Here is a 23497-nt window from a genome sequence, read left to right as displayed (position 1 = left end):
TAAATTAGCAAGCAAACTTGTAATTTTTAAAGAGCTGCAAACTTTCAATCTCAAACTTCTTCCAAAATTTATGCCATTGAAGCTGGAGAGTTACAGAGCATGGATACTGCAGAACAAAATAAATACTCTCAAAAAGAAACAAGGCAATATTATAAACCATTTGAAAGCTATAACATAAAAACAATAAAAATATGATTCACCTACATGGTTGAATCTTTAGACTATATGGTTTAATCATATATTCATTGTTTTCATGTAGCTTTCAAATAATTGTCATTATCGCCTTGATGTCAAAAGGAAAGTTTCAGAAAATTGTATACGAACTGTCAAAAACCTATTGTTGTTGATGGAGAAACGCAAATAACTCATGAAAAGTTCGTAATAAAGCAAAACAATTGTTTTTGCTGAAGAAAAACTTTAATGTTCCGTAGGTTAGAGCTTAGCTTAAAGTAAGGTTCGATTTCAGTAGGCCTCATCAGCAAACAGAAGCTCATCACCTACGGGACAGCGTAAGGTAGAAGACATTTAGTGTGTTCACTAGTGGTGCAAATTTTCATTTTCAAATGCCTTTTAGCTCAAACCATGATTCAAATTCAAAGCCTCCCTTAATCATTCACTTTCAAGCTGGCGGGATTTTCATATAGAAAGGTTATGCAATCACTCTGAAAAACCTCAACCTAATCCCAATAATATTTTTTTTTTGACTAGCATAAGGTTTCTGGATTTTAACAGGGTTTAAGGAGAGGGGTTACACTCCCCCCTCTACTGTTCACTCTCCTCCCTTAAAAATCTTCTTAAATCACCCCTCAGACCACCCCTTCAACCCCATAATCTTTAAACCACCACTATATCACAAAGCATACCAATTTAAGCTGGGGAGTCGTTCGTTCATGGGACTTTCGCCCTCCTCACATACTCACCCCCGCATGACAAAATGAGTTAGCAAGCAGATAACATTGATCTAATGCTGATTAGGCTAATGAAGTACGATATTTTTTTGTTTCAAGTGTTTCACCGTCGACACGTAGCTCATCAAGTTCGTGGCTGGCAAGCCATTGTGTATAAGTGCAAAGTGTACTAAGAATGTAATGGACATTTCCACAATTATGTTGAACATAAAAAGCCTCCGTGCCATAGTTTTGAGAAATAAGAAAGGCACAATTGCACCCCTAGGTGGATTAAAACAGGTTTTTGAAGCTTGTTTTGCCGAATACCACATAGTTTGACTCCCGTTCACTTCAATTGAAGTTTTTGCCATTGGCTCTTTGGGAAAATATTGGAGGAAATTACATTAAATGCTAGAAATTTCCAACTAGCCTTTAGAAAATTACACTTCATACATTTTTAAAGGAAGCAATCTTAGTTTTTTAATCAGAATACATCTGTTTCTAGAAGGATGCGGAAGTTAGAGTTTTGGGATATTTTGTCCGTAAAACCCCCTATTTTTAAAAATCATTTTTTCTGTATGCTACAAATCATACATTTTTTTGCAGTTTTTCTAATGTTCAATAATTCTGTACCGGTAGAGACCGGACTCCTGATTAGATGTAATGTACAGAGCAATTTGTTTTCGTCAAATATGGCGTCGTTCTTATTGATGAAATACAATATGTTTTTATTTCACTGTATTGGAATATATGCGCTACTATATAGAAGTACTGGTATTTCGACTTTAATTTTTTTTTGTGAAATTCCTTTAAGAATGAAAGGTGGTTTTTACTGCGTTAATGCGAAACTCATCCATTTCATTTTCATATGTCAAAAACATTGAAAATATGAAAATTTAAAGAAAAAAATATGCAACTTCATTTGTTATTACATTTTTATTCCACTTTTTTCAATTAACTGAAGGGTTGCTAAAACAAAAGTTTTCCTATTACTGCAGTAAAAATTGATTTTCTTCATAAACATTACATTCTGAATAGTCTCTTAAAGTTAAATTTCGTGTGAATAAGAATAACATTTTATTATATATGGTTACACAAATGAACAATTTTTCAACACTATTTTTAAAAATATAAAAATTTTACCGCACGGTGCGGTGCGGTAAATAATGTGAGGTTGCGGTAAGCGGTGCGGTTTTATTTTTATTGCGGTTCCGGTGCGGACAATCCATTTACCGCCCACATCCGCACCGCGACGAACCCTACTTACTGGTACTTGTTCACATCCAGTATTTCTGTATAATCGTATTGAATTCAGAGTTTCTGTATTTCCGCACCCATCAACCCGAAATTCACTCCTGTACTTGGTTACTGCTATTCGTTCAGTTTCTGCAATGAGATTTTGTAAAAATATTGTTCAATTGTGCTATTATTATATAGAAGTTGAATGATACTCTACACAAAAACTCAGTATCTTTGCAACTTTTGTTTGCGACCAACATCAACATAATCGATCGAGTGGTCCAAAAAAGCTTTTTTTAAATATTTTGACATTAAAAATGTCTTACTCCACTATCTGGGGCTAGGTGTCATTCTAAAATCTAAACTATCTCCCATGTAACGAAACTATGTAAGGTTTGCACGCTTATAACTCCGATATTACAAAATGGATTTTAATCATTCATACACCAACCGATTCAGAAACACCTAACTTAAATATTGGTAATAATTTAAAATCTCCCCAATAAAAGTAGACTTTTAAAAATTGGTAAAATTAAAAAGTTCACGAAAAAGGGAAAATTACCATTCGTGATGCAGATTTCTCAGACACAGCCGTCATTAGAGGGTAGGTTAGTGGCTCAATCACAAACGAAAAGTCATAAATAGAAGCAACGCATGTCCGTTTAAATCAGTTGTTGCTCTTATCCCATATGAGCAACATCGTCTCCGGGCGATGCAATAAGCGCTATCGATTTTCGGCAACGTTGGCATTCGCATACACTCGCACCTAAGTGACTAAACCATATACGGTTAGTTTATAAATAGAGGTGACCCGTACCCGTTTGAATCAGTTTTTGTTCTTATGTCGAACGGGGAAGATCATGGCTGCAGTGTCTGGGCACTACAATAAGCGGTAGACGCTATGCATTTTCGGCAGCGGTTGCCGTGTGCGGATTTTTCGGGTACCAGCACGGTGTCACAGAATGATTTGCAAAGTGGGTGGGTGGGGTGGTTTGGATTTAATTCAATACGGTGTGTGCTGCTTAAGAGTGTTGCGTTTGAAAAAAATATATTTATTTTTATGCATGCGTGTGCCTTGTAACTTGTTAATCCATGTTTACGGCGCTTTGAAGCTGCGTAGGGTAAAGAGCCTATTGGTTTTCATATGTTTCATATTTCGGTTATATGTGATATATATATTTCGGTTATGTTTTTTATCAGTAAGGCATCTGACAACGTGCTTCTGTAGTTATTGCACTGTTCAGCAGCGTAGTATTTTATATAGGAGAGTACACTCAGGTTTTTTACGCGGATTTTGAAACTGAAAACCGCGTATCATTTACGCGGTTTTCATTTGCACGGCCTGTATTCCCTGCGTGAAAAATCTGAGTGTAATTGCATCGGAAACAATCACATTCCCAGCAAAACTTTTTGTTTTCTAATTTCAAACACTTTTGTTTCGTACTGCACACAACGGAAAATTTTAAAACAGAACTTACCGTCCCAGCAGCGGTTTAAGCGGGTGTTCTTTTTCGATTCAAATTCAAGCCATGTCTTAAGCGTTACTGGACTTAAAATTGTTTTCCCAGTTTATCCAGTCAGAGTGTCTGTCCTGCCCTATGTATTTAAAACACAGTTCTAATTGCGTTTTAAAGTTTACAACTAATAGAACGGTCGGGTATATTAATTTAAATTTAAAAAAAAATCTGTTTTACATTATGAAACACACCGCTGTACTGAAGATATAATTATGTCAGTCCTATTACCACATAAAACACCTATATAACATAAGACGCTGCAGAATTGGTTCAACAATACAATGTTTACACTACAGAGTTATAACATGTAATAATAATTATCAACAAGAAAAATGTCACCAAGATAGCATAAAAACCCGTTTTAACTGGTAGTGCGAACGTTGTATAACAATGTAATTTATCAAATAATTTCCTTTTTTCCACCACTAATCTATCAAGAAATACTTAACCTTAAGATTGTTTACTTAAGTTCATTAGTACATTATTGAAAATTTAAATGGAAAATGAAATTTCATATTTCATGGAGAATCTGTATATTTCCGTTGGCGGGCGTGGGCTTCCTCATCACAGTTCTCAATATGGAACTTTTCTTTTGAATATATGTTCTGGCCTATAGCCTATTTTTACTAGATGGATCAGCCAAATAACGCCAATCACCTAGTGAGACACTTGATTAATTGTAATAATAGATTACCGCTAAATGACCTTCAATAAATTATGTTGTAATGGGAAGGGTATATAGAAAATTGTAACATATGAAAACAGGCGAGTGAGCAAGAACGTGTCGATATGTGTGATAGATAAAATTCATTTGCACGCTCTTGAAAAAAGCTACATTTTTAATGTCACCGTGGTCGTGTCCTGTACACAACCCTTTAATTTTTTTTTTTGTGAAAACATATATTTGATAATAACTATTTCACATTTTTGACGTTAGAGGGTATTCCAGACAATCGGAGAATAAAAGTGTGAATCAAATCACTTTTCTTGAAATGTACCTTATTGAACGTGGAAATTTCTTGGGAATAAAATAGAAATAGATTCGTTACCCGATCAGAATGAAATAACAAGATTATACCAGAATGCAATTTCCGTAACACATTGTGTTATAAATTAGGTCTCGTTAGTAGTTAAAATAACAAAAAATTGTAACAAGTAACAACGTGAGATATAGTTTTGAAATCTTTTTGTTATATGTTTCTGATCGGATACCGGTAAAATTTAGAAACATCAAAATGTGGTTTGTAGAGTTAATACCAAAAATCTGATGTTTCTGAACTTTATTGGGAACCAGGCCCGTGCGCAGAAAATTCTCAAAGGGGGGGGGGGGTTGATTTGTTAACGTTTATTTCAAAAGAAACGTACAGAAACCCTCAAACTTTGAAAATTTTTTCAGAGGCCTGGACCTAGTCTTGTGAACCAAACGACTCTACTCAATAAATTGGGTAAATGTTTGTTATCGAGAAGGAGTCATCAAAAGACACCGCCCAAGTAACAATTGAAGTTTCATAGCACGCTACAAGTGCAATCTAAGTTTTATCAGTGGCTATAAAATTATCATAAAACCACAATTGTTGGTAGGGCGCTGCATAGTAGTCGGAAACCCCAAAAACGTGAGCTTAATTCACTAGAGGCCAAAGCATCGACTATGTTCACAGGGTATCTTTGGACAAATTGTTCGTAAGAATATTCCCCACAATCTGATAAAAATTAAAATTAGGCATGGCTTGCTACAATCAAATTAAACGACGAGGTAGAAAATCGGTGTCTTCGACAATGTTTTAGAAATGCTCGTAATAAAGAATTTTGTTGAACTAGTTGAACTTGTAGGATTTAATGTTATCGATTTGTAAAGCGTTTTCTATGGAAAGACCCTCAAATTTAAGTTTTTTTAACATAACTTTTTCCACTGTGACTTTTCGTGCAAACCGTGCTCCAAACAAATGTGGGGGCATTAAAACCACATAATATTGTTGAAGACTGTAAGTAAAAATTCCCAAGTAAAAAACATTACAAAATGAGGTTAAAACCTTATTACCTTTATTATGCGTAGTCCGGACATTAAAAATAGTGCCTGCTCGTCCATTTTGGTTTGCTCCTTTCTCTCTTATACGCAGTTGAACTTAGTGTAAAAAAATTTAAAATTCTGCAATAACTCTAAAACGAATGAGTATTTTTACAAGGGGTGTGCGCCGCGCCACCGATTTCAGGTAAAAAATTTATATGCAGTATTCAACAATATTTTTACATGCAGTCTTCAACAATAATTTAATTTTTACTTGCACTCTTCAACAATATTATGTGGTTTTAACACCTCAACATTTTTCTGGAACATCGTTTGCACGAAAAGTCACAGCGAAAAAAGCTATATTAAAAAGCTAAATTTAAGGGGTTTGCCTTAGAAAACGCTTTATAAATCGATAACATTAAGTCCAACAAGCTCAAGTTGTTGAGCAAAATTCTTCATTATGAGCATTCCTAAAACTTTGTCGAAGACACCAACTTTCTACCTCGTTAGCATAAAAAGTTAACTTTTCTAGTTCAATCATAGTAAGCCATGCCTCGATTTAATTTTTATCATGTTGTGGGAAATATTCTTACGAAAAATTCCTCCAAAGATACCCTATGAATATATTCAACGGTTTGGCCTCTAGTGACGTTTTTGGCATTTCCGACCACTGTGCGTAGCCTGCTGGCTCGTGGTGGATTCTGATTGGTTTGTAGTAGTTGTTAAGCCAACCGACTAAACTTAAACCTCTTGTATCCCGTAATACTCATCCATCCGGGGCAACCGCTAAGTACTGCTTTAGTAAGGATTGTGTTCTTGCTTATTTTGTTTTGTGTTAATCGTCATGTTTTTATCCATAGCTACTTTTCCTTACTTGCTGTCAAACCTTCGCGATATATCTCACTTGCTCAGTTCTGCTGCAAATATCGTGCAAATATGTTGGTACATGAACCGATCCGGAGGTGTCGACCATAAGGATTTACATCTGTTTACAACCACATTCGCCGGGTTTCTTATCCTTCATGGTGCTATTCGTTCCTAATTATCTGCTAGCTGGTGCTGAGAACTTCTTAGCGGCAGTATTTCACCCTATACCGATGCCCATTCTCGCGATCCATTTCGCTGCCACTCTTTCTCTAGACAACGATATCCCGATTTTCTCCAACTTAGTGTTTTTCCTCCATAACAGCCGTTGCTAGCCCGCTGACCGACATCTGCTGTCTACTCACTACTTTTGCTAATATAGAAGCTTGTCGAAACGTTAACCGATCCTTCAGAGAAGCCGTCAAACTTGACATACATCCCCTGCCAGCCACCCTCGCAAAGTTTCGTCCTTGGTTTCTTCATTGACTTGTTTCTAGAGTGACCGAACTCAAATGACATTTTATGTGTCCAAACGGTTTGCAGTATATTTTTTCCTGGACAGGAAAATAATAAATTTTTAAAAGTAATTCAAAACGCTCATGGGAGGGTTTGAACCCTCCCCCCGCCCCCCGCACATGGTCCTGTTGGGAATGAATCAATTTTTATTTTGTTCCTCGAGATTTTCCACGTTCAACAAGGTACATTTTATTAAAATTGATTGAAGGATAATAGAGATATATACACGAGAATATGATGAAAATGAAAACTAATTTTTATAATTTACATATCGTAAAAATAAAAAAAAGGACTCAAGCCTTAGTTATGCTAATCATTGAGCCGTGTCAAATAAGCAAAAAAAAACAATTTTTCAAAATAATTAATGTTGTGGATCGAAAGTAAAAATACATGTTGATTACAAGTTTGGAAAAAACCTGATACCGTAGTGATGATAAATAATAGTCTTGAAAAATTAAATTTACTCGAAGACAATTCTTGAAAAAAAAACGTCTTAGGAACTAAACTGAACTGCGGTACAAAATAAAATCAAAAATTAACAGGGATTATAAAATTAGTTAAATTAGCGTTTCTACAAAATCGTGAAAAAACAAAAACAAAAGAATCCTATGAAGTTACGTTTCGTTTTTTTTAATAACTTGGGGTAGTTTCCATTTGAAAACGGTTTTAAAAAAATTGTTATTCAATTCAGGGGCGGGCCCAGAAAAAAATTTCGGAAGGGGTCCGAAATTTCGATTTTAAAATGAAGATTGTACATTTCGTAATACGTAATAATCTTATGTAATTAAATTCAGTTTTGTTGGTCAAATTTGGTTTTGAATGATTTTGAGTTTGAAACCAATATAAAATTGAAACTCATTTAAAATTTCTTAAGTAAAATAATTTCGGAGGGGGTCTAGGCCCCCGGGACCCTCCCCCTGGATCCGCCACTGATTTAATTTGGTTTAGGGAGGACCTGGGTTCTATGGCTGGCTACGGCATCGAATCAATAACAATCATCAACAAAATATGTCTCGCAAAAAAATCACGTTCGCTTTACAAGCCATGGCATAAATCATCGAATTTGTGACACCAACCCCACCAACCCGAATCAAAAATCACCAACCTCGCATGGCTTGCTAGGTACCAGCCACTGATTGTCTTTTTCTCGTTTTGTTTACTTTCAGTCGAAACGTATTCAGAAGGAATGAATAGCGCCGAGGAATTCTTCACAAATGTAAGTGAAAGATGATTTACGCATATACAGGTCAGAGTACGACATAAATTTCCCAAATTTTCCCATGCCTACAGATCATGAAGGAAACCACCACGTACGTTAGTTGGCCGTGCCGCCTGAAAATTGGCGCCAAAACGAAAAAGGATCCACACATCCGGATTGTGGGCAAAATGGCCGATGTGTTGAAGGCGAAGGACAAAGTGATGGCACGTCTGGACTCACGGGTAATGTGGTTCTCCGATTTGTAGCACGGTCGTTTCCGTCGATGAAATTCAATATTTCAACAATTCCGTTTGGCAATGGCTTTGTCTTTCAGGGAAGCCGCGTTATTATGAAAATGGACGTCTCGTACACTGATCACTCGTTCATTATCGGCCGCGGGGGAAACAACATCAAGCGCATCATGGAGGAAACGGCAACCCATATCCACTTTCCGGACTCGAACCGGTCGAATCCGACGGAGAAGAGCAACCAGGTGTCGCTGTGCGGTAGTCTAGAGGGCGTCGAGAGGGCACGTGCGCTGGTTCGCATCTCGACCCCGCTGTTGATCTCGTTCGAATTGCCTATCCTTGCTCCCGGGAAGACACCGCCGGACAATGAAACCCCCTACGTGAAAGAAGTGGAAAAGGAGTACGGCGTGCAGGTTATTTTCTCCACCCGGCCCAAACTACATTCCTCACTGGTGCTGGTCAAGGGATCCGAAAAGGAGGAGCTGAAGGTGAAGGAAGCCACCCGTCGTCTGATGGATCTGATGTGCGAAAACATTGCGGTATGTACCGACCCGAATGCCGCTTGATTATGAATTATGATAGCGAAATTGTAATTTCTGCAACGAGCTTTTCTATTGCTCTTTCACTCTATGACTATTTCCGACTGCCGTCGCCGGTGATGCAGAGCCAGATACCGGTGCAAATGCAGCTGGAAATATCCACCCAACATCATCCGATTGTGCTTGGTCGGGCATCAAGCAATTTGCGGGAAATTATGAGCAGAACCGGAACACAGGTAAATTTATTGAGTATGTACGATGCTTGTCTGTAGGTTTGTCTAACTGAATGTTTTGAGCTGGGTTCTCTGTTTGGCCGCTTTGTGTAGGTTTGGAAAATTTAGTTGTTTGTTTTGTGTGAACTGAAAATGTAAACAGTTGCGCTATTGAATACTTTACTGCATTATGTTCAATACTTGCAATGATTTTATTCCAGTCCCTAACAATAATATTAATGGGCTTAATTACAAAAGTATTACAAAGTCATAAGACCGCTTAGATTTTTCTTTAGTAATATATTAAATATTTTTTGTTCATTTTGAAATACCTTTGATGGACAACATCAGAATTAGAATGCAAATATACAATAATGTAGCGAGTTGAGTTTGAACTCTTCTAAGAGAAATGTCTTTCGTTTATTTTCACTATTATAGTGGGATTAAATGGAGAAATCCGTCGGTAATAGTCACGCAGCACAGACAAAGGCGAAAGGAAAATAAGCAGCAAAAAATAAAAACCATGCCATAAAAAAAATTCCCCGATGTTTTCTCAATAATATACGCATTGCCATTCCTAAGCAAACATTATTTTTTTATCGCTGCCAAAATAAATAAAATGAAAATGAGTATAATGCAATTCGACGTTTTCTGCAACAAAGCATTTTAGTGCGTTAGTTGGTGTCGTTCATATCATGAACTGAAAAAATGGCAACGCAATGAACGAATTTTTTGATCATTTTAAATATTTAGTGTACGTTGCACAAAATTTATCGTAGAAAGCGAAACTATTTATTGTGATTATTTCGCTATTTTGCTAAATGTTTGAATATAAAACGAATATTCAGCGAACCAAATTTTCGTATATTTATTCATTTGATCCTTTAGGATGGATTATCTATGGCTACATCTGTAAACCAGTCCATAACTCGCTATAAAATGACTAGTTTATCGAATTTGTAAAGAAATTGCTCAAAAATAAAATCTTTCGTAAAACATCTCGTACAAGATTATTCGTTTCATCCTTTTTATTATGTAATTTTTGCCTTTCTATTATATTGCCTTTCTCTTATAGAAAGGTTATGCAATTTCTCCAAAAACCATCTTTCTAACCGAGACCCGGAGAGCCGAGTCTCGTATACCATTCGACTTAGTTCGTCGAGATTGCAAAATGTCTGTGTGTATGTATGTATGTATCAATGTGTGTGTATGTGTGGATATATTAACAAAATGTCCAACAACAAAAATCAGTTTCTAGGAGATGCCTGAACCGATTTTTACAAACAATGATTCAAATGAAAGGTATAACAATCCCATCAGCTGCCATTGAATTTTGTGTTGATCCGACATCGGGTTCCAGAATTACAAGTTGAAGAATACGGTTACACAGAAAATCTTGTTTTAATTTGTCAACAACGGTTTCTCGGAATTTTCTCAACCGATTTTCACAAACTTAGTCTTAAATGAAAGGTACAACGCTTCCATCGTCTGCTATTGAATTTTGTATAGATCTGACTTGTAGTTCCTGAATTATAGCGTGATGGGCAATATCAGGTAGAAAATCCCGGTTTCAACGAATACTGTAATCTACGCATAAAGTTGAATTTTTTTCGAAAATATGACCACAGCTGCTTGGGTTTGCATTCTAGGTCACCAACACTCTCTTTGGTCACATTGGCCACCAGCGACGGTTTTAAAATAACAATTACATCGGTTTCTCGAAGATGACAAGTTCAGTGGAAATAACTTTGGTCTGAAATGAAAGTTTTCACAACCCCGTAAACCGCTATTAAATTGCATTCCGATCCAACTTACGGTTCTGGAGTTACGGGTTGTGGCGTGCGGTCACGTAGAAAATTCCGCTTTAAACCGATACAGCCGTGAAAGCAAAAATGTAAAAATTTTGCTGGTGTGTGTTAAACAATTTCCATTTGCTGTTCTAGGTCACTGACGGCCAACCGAAGTCTCATTGACCACATTGACCGTCATAGACAGTTCCGGAAGTGTGCCGGAAAAGTGGCCACTTATCAACATTAACAAACTAACATTAGTTTATCGGCGATGATTTGGCCGATTTTCACAAACTAAGTCCCAAATGAAAGGTATATTATCTCAATAGACGTACAGTAAATTTCGTACGGATCGGTTATATGGTTCCGTAAATATATACTTAACCGTCCGCTCACATATGAATTTCCCATATAAGCCGGAACTATTTTATTTTTCAAGAGGGGACCCCAATGAATTTATAGAAATCGAATTCATATTTTTGATGTCAAATATCTTTGAAATGCATGAAACGTTGCGTTGTTATGTAATCTCAAAAAAATTGTTTTGACAAGAATCGACTTTTTCGGGCTTTGGGACGATTTCGCATTTTTTTGAATTTAATAAAAGTCTGGCTGCTTCGAAACTTTTGGGAACACTTCTTGGTGTTTTGACTTTTTGGGCATAAAATATCATTCCTACAAACGGAAAAAAAATCCGTTCATAAATTCATGAACAAAAAATCACGATTTCGTGAACTAAGTGATTAACGAAAATCGTGACCAAGTGCCTGAAGTTATGACATGACATTCCGTTGCATTACAATTTTTGGTTGGGTTACTGTTGATATACACACTTTGGTTTGTAGTATATCAACTAAAACGACGGTCATGATTTCAGAACCTTACTGTGATATTTTATTCATGAGTTTAATATCGGATTTTTCTGGCAGAGTAATGTGACTTATGTTCATGATTTCAGGATCTCAGTCACAATTTCCGTAACTTCTATTCACGTTATCGTGATATTTTAGTCACACGTAGAGTGATTTATGTTCCTGATTACAGGATCATAGTCACGATTTTTGATTTTTTAATCACAGTGTCATTTATGTTCATGATGTTCACGTTTTTTCGTTATTTATATGCAACTTATATGCACGTTATCATGATAATTTATTCTTGAGCTCACGTTCGCATTTGACTCGTGCACTAATGTGATTACTGTGCATTTTTAATCACTGTCGCATTTTTTACTCGGAGTAACGTGACAATTTGATTTGGTTCATAAAACCGTAAATGGTTCGCGGTATCGCATTTTGTGAACTACTTCACTAACAAGAATCGTGGCTCTATGATATATTTTTGATACTCAGCGCAGTTTTCGTTTTCTGTCCAAACATCACATTGAACTTTATCGAATGAATAATGATGTTCGAGGTCCAAATAGTTTTCTTATATCTGCTGCTTGCACCAGTTACTAGTCGCTATAGGCTGTACATAAATATATGACATTTCACGAGAAAAAAACCAATTTTGTAAAACAGTTCACGCGAAAATTTCAAGACCATATGCATGAAATAGAAGATGATTACGGCTATCTTTTGAATATCATAAGCACTCAAGATAAGTCGTGAATCATGTACTACGAGTCATGAACCAGTTCACAATTTCATGAATGAAATTTTGATTTTGTGAACTATTTTACGTGATTGTTCCTGAATGGCACTTTATTCACGTCTTTGGGATTTTTTTTTCAAGGGTGCGAACCCTTCTTCTTTCACCAGCTGATCAAGATAACCAAACTAAGTGGCAAACCGCCGATTACTGGTTCTGATGGTTCAAGTTTTCGAGTTGGTCTTATTTTTATTACGAAATTTTAGAAATCGAATATTGATTTCTTTTCTTGTATATAGTTGCCATGTCATGTATAATAAAAATGTAATTTGTACATTAAGAAGCTTAAAATGAACATTAAATTCTAGTGTTCATGATTGAGAGATGCACAATTGCACCGCTAGGTGGATTAAAGCCGGTTTTTTATTTAATCTGTTACGGTACCCTTACAGCTTGAAGGTGCCAATTTTTGCATTTTGCATTTTAAATTTCTTAAAACTAGTGGATTGCAATTAAGGAATTTTCAAACTTACATTTAAAAACGCTTTTAATCCACCTACAAGTGTGATGATACATTTCTTATAACTCTTATCGCTTTCTTCAGGTATTTTATCGATTGAGAACATTTAGAACTTGATGCTTCGCGATGTTTTTGATAACATATACTACTTGGGATAGTGCCAGGGCTCAGAGAATCGCTTAAATTAGCACAGGACAATATCAGAGCAAGAAATCTCAAAGGTTAAACCAATTTAATGGCAAAGCGAAAAAATGGCCCATAAAATAGAAATACAAACGAATTATTGCTAATTTTCCGTTAATAACATATATAAATACTTCATTCAATGCATTGTGCAGGGAAAACTAAATGTTGTGCTGAGTCAAAAAATTCTAAAAACAAACTTTCGAAAGGATTTGAAGTTCATACTCAATACCGTTTACTCAAATTGCCAAAGCGGGTAAGAATTAAGCACTGAAATTTCAGCTATTGATATCTCGCTACCTCTGAAGTGCATGCGTGCATAGTTCAAACTTTACTTCGATATCGACTTTTTCTAAAAACGACTTCTCACTAGTATCTTTGATCTGAATTATTATCCCTAATTCTAATGCCAAAGAACAAATAAAAAACTCTCGAAACCCGTTAGGGAAAATCATTATCATTACTGAAATTTTCTTTTTCACGAAACTTATCGATAACCTTCCGTCACTTCTATTAAAAATTTTCAAATACTTTATAATTTACATAATCTTATTAGAAACAGTTGTTTAAGAAGCTTTTGTAATTTTCTGTAGAAAAAGCTGAAAATTTTTGAATTTTCTCTATCTGCAACATATAAACCCTTAAATATACAAATTAATTTAGGGGCTAAAAAAGTTTTAGTTTATGTTAAAAGAGTATCCTTTTAACATAAACTATCGCAAGAATCGGAATAGGTTCGCCGAATTTTGGAAGAAGTCGATATATTTTATCGACTCCGATACCCCTGGAGTTCGATGCAATTGAAAGAAAATATCCTTAGAAAATGGGATGTGCCTATTACTGTGAAATGAATCAAATGAATCAAATGAATCGAATGAATCAAATGAATCAAATCAATCAAATGAATCAAATGAATCAAATGAATCAAATGAATCAAATGAATCAAATGTATCGAATGAATCAAATGAATCAAATGAATCAAATGTATCGAATGAATCAAATGAATCAAATGAATCAAATGAATTAAATGAATCAAATGAAGCAAATGAATCAAATGAATCAAATGAATCGAATGAATTAAATGAATCAATTTAATTTAATGCAGTGAATACAATGGAGATCAAATGAATGTAATGGATCAAATGAATAAAAAAATGTAATGAACAAAGAAAATAAAATGTATAAAAAAATAAATGAAATGAATAAATGCAACAAACGAATCAAATATACAAAATGAGCTGAATTGATAAAATGAATAAAAAAGAAGAAAATGAGCAGAATAAAATTCATTTATTGAAATGAAAAATTAAAAGATGTTAAACGGTGATAAATTAATAGAAAAAAAATTGTGTCAAATAAATTATTTGGATGAAATGAAAAAAAACTGAAAAATACTCAGATTAATAAAATGAAGAAAAAAATGTATGGACTGGAAAAAATGAATAGAATGCATTAAATGAAAACAGTCAATAAAATAAGTAAAATGAATGATATGAGTAAAACGCACGAAAAGAATAAACTGGTCAGAGTGAATCCAAATGATGAAAAGAATAAAGTAGATAAAATGAACGCAGATGAACAAAATGAATAAAAAGATGCTGAATTAAATACCTAATTAAAATTTTATAATCATTTAAAGTTTAAGTTAAAAAACATTTTTGAAAATAAATAACCCAATCTTGAATTTGAGAACCATTGCATCAGAAAGTTATGGTATGTTTTTGAAAATCTTATCTTCTTAGAAAAAAACTAATTAATATACAATGGGTTTTCTAGGGCTTCCATCTCTTTTTTGTTTCAGTCTTTTCGTTTTCACGCTTCTTTACTTGACAGCGTCGTTTTAAGATTATCTGGTGTTTCTACATTATTGATGGACTTTAATTAGTTATCAGGAACCTGGAATGTTCAATTTGCTTTGGAATTCAAAGTTTACGTTTTTTGGTCACATATTCCCAAAAAAAATTGTGCTGAATAGAATTTGCTGGTCCAGTAAATTAACGCCCAATTGAATATAGTAAAGTGAGACAAGGTCACATGTCGTCGCTGTTGTGCTATCTTATGACAAACGCCATTTTGGGGTGAACTGAGTTAGATATGCCATGTTACTAAGTTTTAAAATCTCCATAAAGTCGCGTTTTCAGAATTTTGAAATTCTGCTGGGTTACTGAGATATAGCGAAACACGATTATGACAAGCGCCAACTTCTCGAGTGATCGAGTTGTGCTATCTTATGACAAAGAAAAAAGAGACAACATTCTTAGTTTGTTGGCTTGCTATAAGCCGAAAAGCTTATAGCAAGCCAACAGATGTCTCTGATGACATAGGTAATTCCTATGCAGATCAACCATAAGCATTAGCTAGGTTCTTGTCTCGGGAGCAAAACTTTTCCTACCATAGTTTTTTTTCTGGGAATGGTTGGCTTATATATTCAAGATTATTGAACAAATTTCCTTTTGAGATTTCCACTTGTTTTGGAAAGTATACCGAAATGTAGTGATGGATTATGCAAGAAGAATATTTGTTTCGTCTAGTCACCTGTCAACAATAACATTGTTTGACAGACATTGTTTCTAAATTGTCAATGAAACCAACTTTTGTTTATTGTTTTTCCTGAATAAAGGAGGAAAATTGGGAAAACTTTGTGTTCCAATACTATCATTTTGCAACCTGATATTGCTGCTATCGCATGGAAAAGTATAATATTGGACATAGTTATCTATAACGCATAATTTTACGAACCAGTTATAATTCATTTTTATATGAAATCTTCTGTGCACATTTGTGACACGTCATACATATTTTATCATGAATACACACTTATGACACGTATGCGAGCGACTTTAGTTTAAATTTTATGCAAAAACTGTAAGTGTAGTCAACCGATCTTCACACAAATCGAGAGATTACTTCAGAAAAGATAGAAGTATCGAATGTATTTTCCGAAAAGCTTCTAGCATTTATAAATTTTAAGATATTCAATCTCAAACTTTAAAAATCGTTTTTCTCGAAAAGTGCTAAATGGCGCTTGTCATAAGATAGCACAACAGCGACGATGTGCTTTCAAGCCCCTTGAACAGAGAGCGAAAGAGAAATAATGCGATTCGTAAAGGTAACAAGTAAATATTTCAAAGTTTTCATTTGCATTAAAATAAAGAGTGTGAATTGTCTAGGCTATGTTGATAGCATAAAAGGCGTGCATTCAATTGATTACAATGCAGTCTCTTTCCAGCCATACTTATAGCTTGCATACAGGGCTGCCATTATGCCAGATTTATCTGGCACAATCAGAGTTTTTTGCGTCTTCCAGACAAAACGACAAACCTCTCATTCTGCCAGATTTTTAAGTTATAGAAGTGTTTGCACATACATTTTGGAAATTTTGGGCATATTTCCCCCATTTTAATAAAAATCGAGTGATAAGTTTCGATAACTTTGAGGTCGCTGTTAAGTGACAGATTTTGCCAGACATTTTTAATTGATCTACCAGATATTCTTTGAAAAATAGTGGTAACTCTGCTTGCATATTGTTTCGTTCGGAATTCTCGTTCAGGAAATATGGTAAAATAAGTTTTATACAAACCAATACTGTGAAAAAGAAATGGTTCAAACTATCAGGATGGCAAAAAAATTAGTCAGATCAACTACTGTCCAATGCATAAACTCTTATTTTAATCCTCGCTAATTGACTTCTACAATATGGAAAACTCGAACGAAACGTGTGCTGAATTATCCAATGCCTCACTACTAATTGTGGCTGCCATTGAAACCAGGGTTGAATTTCCTTAATTATTTTTAAGCTCGGAATAGAACGGAATTAAATTTGAGTGCATGTAGTTTTCGATGGTCACCTGTTTACCCATAGTGCAACGTTTCGATGGGATACCTATTTCACTTGAAAATAGTGATAGTTTTCCCATAATGCAAATATGTTGCAAATTTACTCAGGACTACAAATATTTTAATCGCCATGTAGGATGTATTATTAAACTTGTTTCCGTGGGTCTCTTCTACAAAAAAAATAATATGGTAACAGCAGACAAAAAAATAGTTTTTTTTTTCTCAAACCATCACAATTACATCGCACACATGTAATTAGCTTGAATATTAATAAAGATTAGCAGAGGATCTTATCGCACAACTAAGAAATGGATAGAGAAATAGCCAGATAGATGTAAGTCGTGACAGTTACCATGAATACGATGAGAGAGAGATGGTGAGGGCATGTGAGGAATGGCAAATGATGGTTCATGCCGAGACCTTATGGTGTTTCAACATTATTAATGGACTTTAATTAGTTATCAGGAACCTGGAACGTTCAATTTGCTTTGGAATTCAAAGTTTACTTTTTGGTCACATATTCCCGAAAAAAAATTTGTGCTAAATAGAATTTGCTCATTTTGATCAGGAAGAATTGTGTATTTAGTGGTGAAAATTTCATCGAGATTCATAAACATGTTCAAAAGTTATCAAAAGTGGAACGCAAAAGACGTAAGTAATTTTGCTCGCTCATATAGAAATTCAACGAGGTCAACAGAAGTGATCGTCAAAGATTCCAAATATCAAAAATCGATTATGAATACAATGATTAAACGTTATCGGGATACTACGTCGTTTGATCATGCAGAGCAGAACAAATCTTGAGGTGAAATATATGACTGGATACTACAAGCGAAAAGAGTAGAGTAGTGCAGAAGAATACTGGCATTTCCGGCAGTGATTTTGTCAAAGAGCTCATTTTAGCGTACACTCCAGCTTGGCAAATTTGTTTGTGAGAAGGTTGACAGTAATAGCATGTCAGCAAGCATTACAACAAAACGTGGTTGCTCAAAACTATACCAGGAAGTAGTAAAAGCATGTCCTGACCAAGTATAACGCATGAATTTAAATGGCCGTTTCATCGTAATAATGGACTTTTGACCAATCCTCGGTCAAATTTAATTTAAATAAAACTATGAATCTTATAAAATTTCACTTATTTTTGTATTTTTCTCATATTAATTTTTAGTTACTCTAATTTGCAAACTTGTTGTCAATTTTCACTCCATGCATTTCGCCGCAGAATCGGCTTATTTTCTGTAATTAAGAAAAATACTATTTTTTGTTCTTTGAGAAATATGGGCATCGGACAGCAATTGAATAATAATCGTACAGAGAGTTTAAAAGTTTTGTAACTATGTTGCATAATATTTCAAAATACAAGTTTGAAATGACTAATAACATCAATTCTCATAATAGCTACATTATCTAGACACCCAAAGATCTAAATGCGTGCAAATCAACAAATTCTATCATTTAACTACACACTGTTTAAAAATCGATACATTATAAACGTTATTGGCATACACTGGATCCATTAAATCTTCATTCGTGAAAACTTACTTATATTTATATTAAAATGTTGGCCATTTTGCATCCGCCATTTGAAATTTTGGCAATCTGACATCAAAATCGTAATCTGCGCCCCAAAAACCGTAACATTCACCTTTGCAGGTCAATCAAAACCATTTTCGACTTTTGGCCAGGTTTTAGGGAAATCCACCACTGTGCGTTAGGCCTTTTATTTGAAACTAGTTTCATTAAGATCGGTTCAGCCATTGCTGAGATAATTACATGACATTTTGTACAATTATGTAGCTGAGTCGATTGGTGTAGGAGACTCGGCCCGCCGGGCATCGGGATAAGTTTACAAAGTTTGAGCGAATCCTATACATTTCTTTTGTGAGAAATGTAGTAACAAAATATTTGCAAATGTAAGCAAACCCGCAAATTTTTAAAATATCAACCCACCTGACAACGTTTGTCCGTCCTATTCTCTGGCGTTATTGTTGTCTAACTAGTAATAACCATCGATTGTTTTATTCATATTCGCATTGATCCGATCGCCCCACGTATAAATTTCTCATTTCAGATAATGTTTCCAGATGCGAACGATGTGAACATAAAACCAATCAAGCGCTCCCAGGTGACCATTACCGGTTCAATAAACGGCGTCTACCTGGCAAGACAGCAATTAATAGTAAGAATATTCCGGGGGCAGTGCAATTTGCAATCTTGGCAAAATGCGTCCCTCTGTTCGTTTATCCTGAAAATCAGGTGCTATTTATAAATAGATCATAATCAAAAATTGTTTTCAATTAAAACAGGGCAGCCTCCCGATTGCTTTGATATTCGACTACCCAGAGAATACTGTGGATTCGGAAGAGATCACCAAACTGATGTTTTCGCACGATGTCTTCATTTCGGTTCGTCAAAAGTCCCGTCAAAGCACCCTCTGCATTGTCATCAAAGGAATCGAGAAGTTTATTTCCAACATCTACGAGGCCCGGTACAACCTGCTCAAATGTACTGGCCCGGCAGTTGTGGCGGACGTGCCTCAGTCCTATCTGGGACCCAACGAGCAGGCAAAGAATTCCCAAAATGTGTCCCAAATGCTGGCCGGTCCAACTCCACAACCGTTTTCGCCACTATCACCGATCAACCCGATGCCATTTGCTACTAATGCATGGCCATCACCTACGCCCGCAACGGAATTTGCGCTCAATCAGATGCGAAACCAGTTTCAAAACTTCAATCTGGGACCAACGAAAATGCACCATCCTCTCACGGTCCCTCCGGGTTTGGGAAACTACAACGGCGCTGGAAAGCCACCACTTCATCCGGGTATGAATTTCTCTCAAGGCCAAACACTTTTGCAAGTGCCTGGAGCGCAGCATCATCATTTACCGTTAAGCAATCGCAGCTCCAACAGTAGCAGCAGCAACAATGGAAACTGTCAAAATACCAGCAATAGTAGCGTCAGCGGTGACCACTCAAGCGGTTATCATAGTTTGAACTGTAGCAACAGTTCTCTGGATCAGCAGCTGCAAGTTGGCAACACTTCCATTCCTGGCTCTTCCGGGTCAACTTCTACATCACTTATCAATAGTTCGCCGGACAACGGCGGTATCGGTGGATCAGCATTGAACCGATGTCGCCACACGAGCTATAGTGACAGCCCCCAGTTCCAGACGGATTATGTCGACCAGCGGACGCCGATGCCCTACGAGCAGAAGGTTAGTCAAAAGTGCTATAGCTGTCATGCCATCGAGAGTTGAGCAATCCTATTTTTTCGCAGAGCACACTCAACGATTCCTTCGTGTTCAACTTTGACCCACGCGTCGTTGCCGGCTACAAGGCGATGCACCTTCCACCCCAGCACGGAGAGCTGCGCACTCCGACCCCATCCTGGCAAGGGCTGGGCCTAAGCCAGACGTCACCGGTTCCACTGGAAGCCTGCGATTTGAGCTGGGCCAACAGCAGCAGTGGAAGCAGCAGCGGAGGCGGTGGTAGTGTAGCTGCCGGGAGCGATTCACGCCTAAACATGACTACCACGATGATCGAGGTCACTCCGATGCGTCAACGTGAGCAGCTATCGCAGTACAATGACGTTACCTCCATACTGACCAACCTGGGACTGGATCATTATATCAGTGAGTATTTTTGACGATCGAATTGGAGGTGAACTGACTGTTCGTAACAGCTCAACACTACTTTAAGATTTTTGAAAAATGTTCAAACTAGACAATCTTTCTGACATTTCGTGCATTTTAAACTTTTTAGGCTGCCAAAACTTTGCGAGTATTTTAAGCTCTAAACCTTTTAAAACTTTTGAATTTTTCAATATTTTTCAAATCCTTCAATTTAAAAAATGAGCATTCTTATATGCTAAATTTCAGGCTTTCGCAAAGTCCTTATATAGGAAGATCCTAGCATGCGTCAAAACGAAAACTGCCTCTGTGCTCGTATGTGTGACAGTTTCTAAGGCGAATGATAGCGTCTACGTCATTAACATTCATTCATTCGCGTTTTATAGGCTGTCTTTGTTCACTACCACTAACAGGTTTGTCGCATGCGAGGACCTTGATTAAATGGACTTTGGGCTTTCCGCATAATTTCCAGGATAACTGAATATTAAGGCTCCATGATCATTCATTTGTTACCCGGATTTTCGTGTTTCTATTTTTTCTTCAATTTATGAATTTTCCTAAAATTTATCGATTGACCCCTTTCAGAAAACTTCATCAATGGTGAAATTGACATGACCGTTTTTCAAACGCTAACCGACCAGGACCTGTTGAATTTGGACATCAAACCTCTAGGTGCCCGCCGCAAAATTCTAATGGCAATTCACGACCTGTACACTCGTCACCACGGAAACCCATTCGCAAACATGTCACCGGCGTCGTCGTCATCGTCAATGTCTCGATTTTCTGGATCAGCTGCACCCGGAGCTGAGCGTCGTACTTCAAGCGGTCAGTAGATGTGATAAGACTTAGGGTGGTTGAAAAATCTAGAGGAAAGTATCCGAGGTAAGTAAATGATTCGCACCAAATACCATGCGTCTCCGCTATATAAATTAGGATGGAGACGCCTGGTCATTCATTATATAGTAATTCATAAGTTTTTTTCAGGCGTGTATTCGATCGTACATAGAAATGAGAAAAAAAGCATGCTATCTCTAAAAAACGATAATAACCCTCGGCAGAACGGCGGTGCATGCTATATTAACGAGAAAACAATTAATTTAATTTGGTTTTAATTATTCGCCTTTTCGCGATTATTCGCTCACTCAGATTCTGCGTATTTCATCGCCTAAGAAACTAATTAATTATTGATTTTACGAGATGCACCCGCAGATAATTCAATGTGAGCGAAATTGTGTTTATTCTCGCTTTGCAGCCGCGAGTAGAAGAAAAGCACAGCTGAATATCGAACCTATCTTCTCGTGCACTATTGCATTGTTATTCTTTAGTAGCTGCACAGCGATCCAGAAGATATTCAGCCTGGAAAGGGAACAAACCCAAAATAATTTTAATTAAATGTAACATTGCCACCCGCCATTCTGTAACTTTTGCAATCTGGTGAGTTTCCGCTTCATTCGTCTACCACCGCTGACCGCATCGACAGTTTGACATTGCCGCCCTCATCTGCATCATATTTATTTCATTTGATGCCCCTGAGCATTTGCCACATTCAATTAATACTCATCACACTTTTCAAATTGCATGCGATTCACACACTTTTTAAATATTCTGGTTAAAATAGTAGCATTTTTCATTTTACCGAAGCTTGAGCCACGGAAACGTTCTGCCGCGGTAATTAAGGCACCCCGGTGTCCATGGGCCAGCATCTCTGGAAGTAGCCGCTTAATTTCGTGCCATTTAAATAAAAATTCAATTAAACCGATGCCGTTGGCTGTTCCGTGTGAAGTGGTTTTGGTTGCCCCGCAGGCGAAACGAAGGCTTGACAGACGGGACCATTATTAACGTTGTCTGCTGGGTCAGAAGTTGTTACGCTAGATACTCTAAATGGCAACCGACGCGTCAAGGTTTCGTTTCGGACTTGAAATTAGGCAACTCCAATTCTCAACACATATTGTACACGTATAAGTAACAGCAGTTAGCCTGAAGCGATCGGAGATATAGTTACCTTGTTATTTAGAAGTAGGCAAGCAAAAGGAATGCTATCGTGGAAGCGAATTTAAAGTTTGCACGAGCTAGGTAATTATTATCAGAAACACTCACAATTTAACTAATTGTAAACATTTGAGAAATATTTTAATTAAACTTGCATGTTCAATTACCATTCAGCACTTAAAAATTTGACTATTTATTGTAACGTTATGTTGATCCAATTAATTTCTCAGTATGATGAAAAAACACTAACAAATATGCTTGTGTTGATTGATCTTAATGGTAATAATAGTCATGAGTTGTTGCACACTGTTTACACTTACACCAGCCTAAACAATATGCGATGTTGATTCATTTTCAAATACTATAAAGTATCATATTCAGATAAAAATTACAGTCAACTCATGTGATAATATTGTCCGAAATCCTTTTATGAAAACGGATCAGTAACCCAGAAAACTGTTCTATTTTCATCTCACCAAAATGTTATTAGTGTCCGTCCTATTTTCAATACAAATGTTTTTTTTTATTTCGTGCCGACCTTTTTTGGAAGCCTAGTACCATCGGCCTATCTCAGTGAAGGTGGGAGTATTAAAAAGCGTTGTCCGATTATTGAATTGCAATCACACCAAAAATCGATCTTCAAATAGAAGCTCGGAGGGCCGGCTGGCATATACCACTTGACTCAATTCGTCGAGATAGGAAAATGTCATTCTTCCATGGTATTCATT

At 36.3% G+C, this 23497-nt stretch overlaps 1 protein-coding gene across 2 annotated transcripts in view; it reads left to right on the top strand.

The window, feature by feature from the left end:
* Positions 1–23103, top strand: part of LOC131681818 (protein bicaudal C) — a 65060-nt gene extending 41957 nt beyond the window's left edge. For both annotated transcript variants that reach the window (XM_058962870.1, XM_058962871.1), the window contains exons 3-11: positions 8198–8247; positions 8322–8471; positions 8564–9016; positions 9142–9252; positions 19223–19330; positions 19458–20366; positions 20429–20783; positions 21366–21662; positions 21765–23103. In XM_058962870.1, coding sequence (XP_058818853.1) covers positions 8198–8247; positions 8322–8471; positions 8564–9016; positions 9142–9252; positions 19223–19330; positions 19458–20366; positions 20429–20783; positions 21366–21613 — 2384 coding nt within the window. In that variant the 3' untranslated portion in view covers positions 21614–21662; positions 21765–23103. The remainder of the gene's footprint in view (positions 1–8197; positions 8248–8321; positions 8472–8563; positions 9017–9141; positions 9253–19222; positions 19331–19457; positions 20367–20428; positions 20784–21365; positions 21663–21764) is intronic.
* The last annotated feature ends 394 nt before the right edge of the window (positions 23104–23497 follow it).

Source organism: Topomyia yanbarensis, chromosome 2 (assembly GCF_030247195.1).
Source record: "Topomyia yanbarensis strain Yona2022 chromosome 2, ASM3024719v1, whole genome shotgun sequence".
NCBI classification, from domain to species: domain Eukaryota; kingdom Metazoa; phylum Arthropoda; class Insecta; order Diptera; family Culicidae; genus Topomyia; species Topomyia yanbarensis.
The sequence above is the reverse complement of the archived record's forward strand: the minus strand, read 5'-3'. Positions and strand labels throughout refer to the sequence as shown.